This window comes from Aphelocoma coerulescens, chromosome 5 (assembly GCF_041296385.1).
Source record: "Aphelocoma coerulescens isolate FSJ_1873_10779 chromosome 5, UR_Acoe_1.0, whole genome shotgun sequence".
Lineage (NCBI taxonomy): Eukaryota > Metazoa > Chordata > Aves > Passeriformes > Corvidae > Aphelocoma > Aphelocoma coerulescens.
Genome location: NC_091019.1, coordinates 22,672,130 through 22,680,587, shown reverse-complemented (window position 1 = coordinate 22,680,587; position 8,458 = coordinate 22,672,130). Strand labels below are relative to the sequence as shown.

Here is an 8,458-nt window from a genome sequence, read left to right as displayed (position 1 = left end):
ACAGAGGTACAGACAGATCTGTGACCTAAAATGATTCTGCATGGCAGCACTTTGAAGTCACTGTTGTTTCTCTGTTACCTTAAGCAGACAACATATAGTATTTATGTTTTATTTTCCTCTAACATTGCAGAGTATAGATGCAGTGTAATCTTCCAATTAACCCCAGGCTTTGTATATGATGCACTGTGTGCTGATATGTATGCAATTTTAAAATGAAACAACTTAGTTGCTCTTTATTTTTATTTTATCATTTACCTACAGAAAAATTTTACCAAAGCAAAATTATACACTGTAACATTGCAGGAGAGGGAGGGGAGGGAAAAAAAAGCAAAAATAATCCAACAAACCAGCCAGAGGGCAGAATGCTGTTTACAATTCTTCTTAACTTCAGGTCATTTGGGTCTTTTGTTTAGAATTCAGTCTAAATCTACACTGCAACAAAATAAAAATGCATTCTTCAAGACTGGTTCATTTCCTCTGGTGTAGGTAGCTTGTCAAGTGCTCCCATCTCTGCAAAATAGGGGGAAAAAAAGTAATTAACACATGTGTAAGTATGCATATTTATCTTAGCAATTGAGTAATGAAATCCAGTTTCAGTAATACAAATTATTTTAATACTTTCCTCAACTATAAGAGGCAAATCTTTGAACTTTTCATATTTTAATTTATGAAATACTGGGTTTTTTTCTTTTGAATGTCAAAAATATCTTCCTGATATAATTTCAACATTTTAGAAACAGCAGTGACAGAACAATTAAATTATATTAATTTTATTATGTCAATTGATATTGCTGGATCCCAGCATCTCAAAAGACTTAATATTATCTAATTACAGCTGCCATCCTGCATGTTGCTCTTTATGAGAAGCACTTAAAGTTGGAGGGAATAATTTCCAAGAGAAAGAGCTGAAGGCCACTTTTAGTTATCACCAAGGTACTTTTTAGCAGTAAAAATACTGCCTTTTTCTTGCAGATTAAAATGTATGTCTAATCTGAATAACTATTCTCTGAATCTGAACCCCATGAGTGGGATTTTTCCACCTTCCCCCAGCAAGGAACATACCTAAACCAATGAATTAAATGTAGTAAGGTTTCATTTATGTAAAAGTATTAAAGGATTTCTATCATGAAAACAATATGGGTTTCACCTGCTAGATCTACAGTTCTGGTTTTGTGTAAGAGTTTGTACTAAGCCTTTCCAATAACTATTGTTAAGAGATAATATGTGATAACATTCTGTGTCTGTTGCAACCTGAGAATACAAGAACTATGTCTGTGTAAAGCCAGCCCTGGAGATTCATTTTTTTGTTTTTCCCAAGAACATGGTAACACCACCACCTTTTCTGAACAAAAACAACTGTTTGTCATCACAGTCCTAAGAAGGGAGTCTTTTTTGCTCCTTTGTTCCAGGGAAGAAGTAATCTGTAGTTCTGTGAGATGCATTTTGTTTTCTTGTCTGATTTGGCAGCTTTTAGCCTACTCAGAAAGTGTGTGCTTGAGCTTAACTTCACACCCTTTTTGTTGTGTCCAAATATTGATTTTGCCTCCTAGGCTCACACAGCAGAGCAAAGGAGTGTTTTGGGCTCTTTCTTCACAGTGGCACAACAAACAAACTACACTTTGTCCACAGTAAATATACATGCTAATAATCTACTTTAAGTATATATTTGAATTATTTCAGGCCCTTAAGACTAGCTATAAAGAGGTTTTGTTTTCAAATGCAAATCAATTCAATAAATATTGAATTATTTTCCTTGGGTGGATACAAATAATTCAGAAAACAATGAGTAAAAAGCATCCCAGGTATGCAGAAAATGAACAGATCTGTTGAAAGTCTCTTTTAAGAACAAAACTAAAACACAAATGAACACACAGTTCCACAGCATACACCTACCACAAAATTGCTCACAATTTGTTGTATACAAATGCAAGAATATAGAAGTTACTGATTTATTGAATTGTCTACTTTCTGAGACAGAAAACTTCTCAAACGTTTGCAGTAGAACAACTTCTTCCTACCTGTTGCTTTCTTTGCAGGTTTTATACATTCTGTGGACAATTTTAGAAGAGCTGAAGAGGTTTTTAAAAGCTAAAAATCATGTTTGTTTGTGTTTTTTTAAAGCAAAACTAGTGAAAACTCAGAAGCAGACAAATTTCTTCTTCACTGAATTCCATAGTAAAGTTACCATTCTTACAGAACCAGCTGTAAGCTCAATATTACAACTCCTGTCACAACTGTGAGGCTGTACAGGGTGTTTACTTAAGAGCATTCTGAGCTGTTTGCCAACATTCAGCTTAGTGTTGTTGCAATTTTATCATGCAACTTTATTGTAGAATACATGCAAAAAGGGAGGTGTACTTCTTTTGTCAGTAACAAGTGATGGAATGGGATCAGAACTCTGCTACATCAGATCTCCACTGAGCTGCAATTTTGCAGGATCCACCTGCACTCTGTGTGTGTGATCCCAAAGGTGCTGTTCAGTCTTGCACACTCAAATCTGCAGCAGATGTGTACATTAAGGGATAGTCTTGTCTCCTCAGTAAATTTCATACCAGAAACTGTGAAATATTAAAAGGCATTCACTAACCTTTAAGATGCAAGTAAGTCAAAAATTCAATTACTGTGCGCACAATGTTTTCATCAGCCACGGGTCTTCCAAGATTCCCTGTAAAACAAGCTGGGTGTTACTGAGAGTTAACATGGTTCGAAGATACATCATGGGAGAGAGATATTGTGGCTAAGTTTATGAGTACTCTGGGGAGGGAAAAAAAACCCCAAACTATCTGAAATTCCTTTTTCCTTAAAATCCTTGATGGAAAACCTCATTTCATGGAAGAGCAAAGCCTGTACAAGGTAAGTAACTGCAATTCTCAGAATCAAAATCACCCAGCTTTGTATGCCATTGCTGCATAGCAGCTGCTTTGACACCTTAATGGTTGTGGTCTTTGGGCCTTATGAGATCTGTTGCAGAAGAGAGTTATCCTCTGTTCCCAACTCTCTCCCTTGTGTCCACCTGAGCCTGCAGGGATAGGCTAAATTTTAAATTTAGCCAACAAATTCATCAGCTTTACAGAACAGTTAAGAGTTCTTCATATAGCCTTTCAAATGATACAGAAGTGATTTGTAGTCCAAAAGCTAGGCCTCGGTGTTTTTCTAAAAGTCCAGAAAGATTATGTTTTTACATAGGAATTTAATCCAATATACTTGTCTTTGATGTTGTGAAAAAAGCTTTTTGATGCTATTTTAATGGCCTAATGGGTGCTTGTTATTGCACTTTTGAGAAGGATGCTTTCTGCATCTGTCAATGGGATGAAAAAAAGGAATTAGCAGGGGGTTGGAGGAAGACACCTTGATGTTTTTAGGAGGATGGAGAACTGCTCTCTATTAAGAACAAATGGTAAGTAATTTCCCCAAGAGTTTTAGTTCTCTGCACACAGACGTGGGTACCAGAAGGAACAGTCCATTATTACATCACTGAAAACATTATCAGATGGGTCAGAAGGCAGACTGAGCTCTGTAGCACAAATTAAAAACATTGATGAGGGTTGTAAGGGACACAAAGGTTTCTGGTACATGGAGAATAAGCATTTAAGAATGCATTCAATATACCTGCACCTAAAAATCTTGTCTTCCAGTCTTTGAGCTGATACAAAGATGTTACTATTATTTGCATTAGTAATACTCTTTTATTTGAATTTTTCCTTAATTTTTATTCCCACCTAACCTGTTATGGATTTTTGTTATTATTGTATTAGTCACTTTTCTACCCAGATTTTATTATCTATGTGATATTTATTGGATAAATATTTTTCCTCAGTGACTTGGGAATATTGTACTCTGCTATTGACCTTAATTCTGCACAGTCAGTAACTTGGAGATTTCAGTAAAGAAATCATTATGATCTTGTGATTTGAATATTTGACTAATTATTTTCATAGATGGTTGTAGTTGTGGTTTGTTGTTTTGTTTTTTTTCCTGGCCCTAGTGTTCAGTCCCTAATACAGCTTACAAATTTTTCTAGGTTATCTGGAGAGCTTATGAATTTTGCAGCATTCCTTCAAGGAGAGCACAGTCCTTTGCATGAACTCTTACATTAATAAAATAATATGTGCATATATTGCCATTTTAAGGTGGTTTTGCAAATAATCAGGAAAACCCTTAATTTTCAATTAAAATAAGATTCTGATTACCTTATGCATTTTATATATATATGTATTTAAATCTCCTTTGGGTAGGAACTCTGTAAAAAACTTCAGCTTCAAAGAAACTTTTGGTAAGGGAAGAGAATGAAGTTCATAGCAGAGGCAGCTGTATAATTTTGAAGTCTCATCCTGACAAGTTTGGTTGGGTTTGCCTGCAATTGTAGAGGCACAACAGTGCCCAGCAAGAGAGTTCCATAAATCTGTAAGTTCATATTCCTGTGACAGACCTGGTACATGCACAAATGGCAACATGTTGCAATGTGCTCTCTACTGCTGGATTACAAATCCCTTACTTTCACATTGTCTCTGAACAGTCAAATATTGTTTTTACATCGGTATTTGAGAAAGCAGGGTTGGTTTTTTTTTTCCTTAGAAACCAACAAACAAAACCAAAGCAGAGCACCAAAAAAATACCACACACAAAACCCCACTGTATAACTGTGTACCAGACCTGAACTGACAGTCCTTCAGGGAGTGTCAACAACTAGGAAAGGTATTCATGTTTCTCTTCTCTTTACAAAGCATGTATGTATGAGATTGTAATTAAGCACATTTCCTTTATTTATGAACTTATTTAGTGTTAACTCCATTTGTGCTGTTCTGGGTGTATTTAAAATAGGCTCCAAAACCTTTGTTTTGCCCCCATTAGTGCAGTGATAAATGTACTCAGTAAGTGCTGTGGTCACTTTTATCAGCCTAAGGATGAGATTCATCCCAGCTCACTTTAGATGTCTGCAGCAGGTTTTGTTTCTTCTCAGGAGATAAAATGGGTTTTTCTCGAAATTTCTGCATTTTATCCTGAAATAGGTGTTCAAGATAAAGCCTAAAAATTGTCAGCTCTTTTCATAAAGGGAGTCTAGACATATGTTTTAGAGGCCCAGCTTTGGATGACAAATCCAGAACAAAGCTGCTCCCTTTTCATTGCCACTTATTAAATTCTGACGGATGCAACATCAAAACAGGTTGACTTCAGTTGTGACCAGGTTTTCAGTCTTTTAATGAAGATAATCCACCTTGCTTAATCATAGAAAATACTGAGACTTTGTATTTTCTATAGCCTTCATTAGTGAAAGACGCCTATATGCACCCTCTTTTTTGCCAAAAAAAAATTAACTCTAGAGTGGCTGGAGTGACATTTGAAATACTTATTTGCACATATGAAAAGAGAAAAAAATCAAAGCAATATGATCTATTACACATTTAAAGAAACAAAATTATGATACATTTTCCTAAGCACTTAGATGTTGTAATCTGTGACCATACAAAGATCACACCATATGGCCAAATGTCTTTTTTTTTCCTTTCATATGTTTATTAGGATTTCTGCTGAAATGCAGAAATAGTTTTGTATCCAGGTAATCAGTTAATTCAATAGTAATTAAATTACTAAACATATAAAATAAATCAAAAAGGCTGGTTTTCAGATTTTCATTACCTGCTTTAATATCCTCATCAGGTGGTATTTCACGTTTACCAGTGAAACCATGCTTGTCATTAAAAGATCTGTGGTTATCTACTGCATCTGATAAATAAATTAAAAATCAGAGGAGTTAATTCACTTAGCAACAACCTTTCCTTGCTTTTCATGGATTTCAATGAAAAGATCATGATGGCCAGTTTTGATGCACAAAATTACAAGGAAGAAGTTAACGTGTCATTAAATACAGTAACCTTTCTTCTAAATTTGTGCTTATGATTTGCCTCAATTACAGACCCAGTCCTGTGCTACAAACTTGCTGAAGCTATTACTGGATTTAGAAGTTGTAAAGAAAAACTAAGTGTATTCTGCATGTACACTGGGAAGCTGTTCTTACTACTCTTTCCTCTGTCTTTAAGAGAATGCTGCTGGTGAGTTTGCTTAAAAGAAAACTGCAGCTCATTTACATGAATAACCTTCAGAAACTATCTTACATGCCCCTGGTGCCTCTTCTCTCCCCCTTGCAATGGGCATTTCCTTTATCAGTAAAAGCTGATCAATACGACCTGCAACAAAGGATGATTCCTATTATCCAGTCTTAGATATAAGATACAAGTCTTTGACAAGCAAATTTCCCTACTCTACTTTTCCCAATTTGCTTAGATCTGCTTTGGGCAAATATACTTCCAGACATTTACAGAACCAGTTAATACATTTAAGATGCATCAAACTTCTTTTATTTTTTTTAAGTATCCTTATTGCTAGCTAAAAGAATGAAAAGTGTCAGAGTAAGCATCTGTAGTATTTGTCTGTGTGTTACCGAGACTGAAAATATAGAAACTTTGGTAATGAATGTTACCACATTCACAAGAATTAATAGTAAAAAGACAAATATTTGAGACAGCTTAGTACTGCATTACTTTTCTTACAACCTGCATTTATCTCCACTGTAAGCCAGTGCTCCTGTATTTTGAACACCTTATATATTTATTTTTCACATAGTGATCTGTCAACTGTCTTGAGTTTGCAAGTTACTGTTTTATTTTGCTTCAATTAAAAAGAATTTAGTATAATAAAGTCAAGTAGTGAAACATTTTGTAAAAAGATTTAAAGGTGAAATCTGAAATACATGGAGAAGTGCCAAATGCCACATTTTGTCATTCTACCCTTGACATCTAAGATGCTATAGGATTTTTTAAAACTTCTGGTGGTGACATATTTGTCATATGACATACAGTTCAGAAGCACAAAATGTGAGCAGATGAGTTTCTGGACATAAGGCCTCCCATAAGACTTCTTTAGAAAAGAACAGCTGCTGCCTAAGATAACTCAGTTCTATGATAGCCATGTAACAAACATCTAAACAAGCGTTTTCCCAAATGAATTTCTTCAGTCTTGCAGGTTTAGACAAAATTGCTATACTCAGAGAAAATAACACAGTTTCTGCATTTTGAAGTAATGAAAAAAAAAAGTGCCTCACTTACGTGGCCCAAGGAGGTAACCAGCACTATTCAAAGTCCAACCCCTTTTGTCTTTTGCCTTAAAGAAAAAAATGCAAGTATGTTATTGCACAACCTACACTCAAAAGGACATTCTCTTAGCAGAAAGAGTCTTCTGAAGGCTCAAAATCAAGAAAAAATGTTTTAAAAATAAAGCCAATCGTACTGAAGCAAATATTCATGGTGAGCTCTCAGCCTCTCCCTAAGTCTATAGTGCTGCTGTTGACATCCCTGTGGTTTGAAGGTTTCTCACCACGTAAATGATGACTGCACATCACACTTGGGAGGCAGAAATTTTGACTTAGAGTTTATATTACCACCTGATAGCCACGTTAGCAAACAACAATGCTTCTTTTTATTGCTTGGATTTACCTGACAGCCTCTTCATAAAAGAAGTCCATATATACATCATCTTTCTGAGGGAGGTGGGACACCCATTCAATTTTGGTCTATCAACTAGACATTCTTAGTCATAGTATTTGCTATAAGGGATTTTTAGTATTTAAAATCTCCAAATTCTTAGCTGAGAAAAAAAGAGCAAACTGTTTATAGCCCGAAATGGTTTTGAGCGCTGCACCTTTTGCAAACCCTATATCTCAGAGCAGTGCGTATCCCCGGGAGGTTCCCGGTTCCTTGCCAGCTGAGACACGGATACTTACTGAGAAAACCAACCCGAGTGTTTCCGAGAGGGTGGCGCAAAGGATTAAAGACAGAAACAGGAAAGTGGTGCACCTCTGCATCTGGAAAGAAACCGCAGCGGGGTAAATGCTTTGCGTGCCCCGGGGCACGGGCGGCTGGGTGGGCACTGGGGCGAACCTACTCCCCAGGGCGGCTGCCAGGGCTCGGCTGCCAGGGCTCGGCAGCCCCATTCCCGCCGGGAGCAGGGCCGGGAGGGGGTACCTTGAGCTGGGGCGGTCTGTCCCTCGCAGTGCTCCCGTGGCGTGGCGGGGGCCGGTCCGGGCTGGTCCCACGGCGAGCTCTCACTGCATGGCCGCGGCCGCGCCGCGCTCCCGCCGCGCTTTATGGGCAGCGGAGCGGCCGTGCCGCCGGAGCCGAGAGCCGCCCACTCCCTCCCCCCCTCCCCCGGGCCATTTCCCCTCGCCACCCGCCGCTTTAGGAAGGGCAGAAATTACGGCAATCCAATTAGAGGCACTTGGAAGCGCGACGCAGGGAGCCCGGAGCTGCAGCGCGGGCGATTAGCCCTGCCCTGCCCTGTGCCCGCGCCTCCGCCCGCGGGATCGCGGCACAAGGGGGACGGGGCTGCGGCAAGGGAATACACGCACTTTTCCGAGACTCCGGCACGGCAGCAGCGCTAAACACACGTGTCTGCGTGTGCTGCT

At 38.2% G+C, this 8,458-nt stretch overlaps 1 protein-coding gene across 1 annotated transcript; it reads right to left on the bottom strand.

Annotated features, from left to right (window-relative positions):
- Positions 1-208: 208 nt before the first annotated feature.
- On the bottom strand, positions 209-8,165 carry GAL (galanin and GMAP prepropeptide). The gene is made up of 6 exons (XM_069015940.1): positions 8,019-8,165; positions 7,778-7,858; positions 7,104-7,158; positions 5,638-5,724; positions 2,588-2,665; positions 209-510 (listed from the first exon to the last, which is right to left on the bottom strand). Exons 2-6 carry the CDS (start codon positions 7,856-7,858, stop codon positions 458-460), a joined length of 354 nt encoding a protein of 117 aa, XP_068872041.1. The 5' UTR covers positions 8,019-8,165; the 3' UTR covers positions 209-457.
- Positions 8,166-8,458: the final 293 nt, after the last annotated feature.

Coding starts and splice junctions, on each gene's coding strand:
- GAL (XM_069015940.1), bottom strand. CDS start 7,858: ATGCAGAGGTGCACCACTTTCCTGTTTCTGTCTTTAATCCTTTGCGCC. Junction 2,666..5,637: donor TGATGAGGATATTAAAGCAG/GTAATGAAAATC, acceptor CTTGTTTTACAG/GGAATCTTGGAAGACCCGTG. Junction 511..2,587: donor GACTTACTTGCATCTTAAAG/GTTAGTGAATGC, acceptor CCTATTTTGCAG/AGATGGGAGCACTTGACAAG.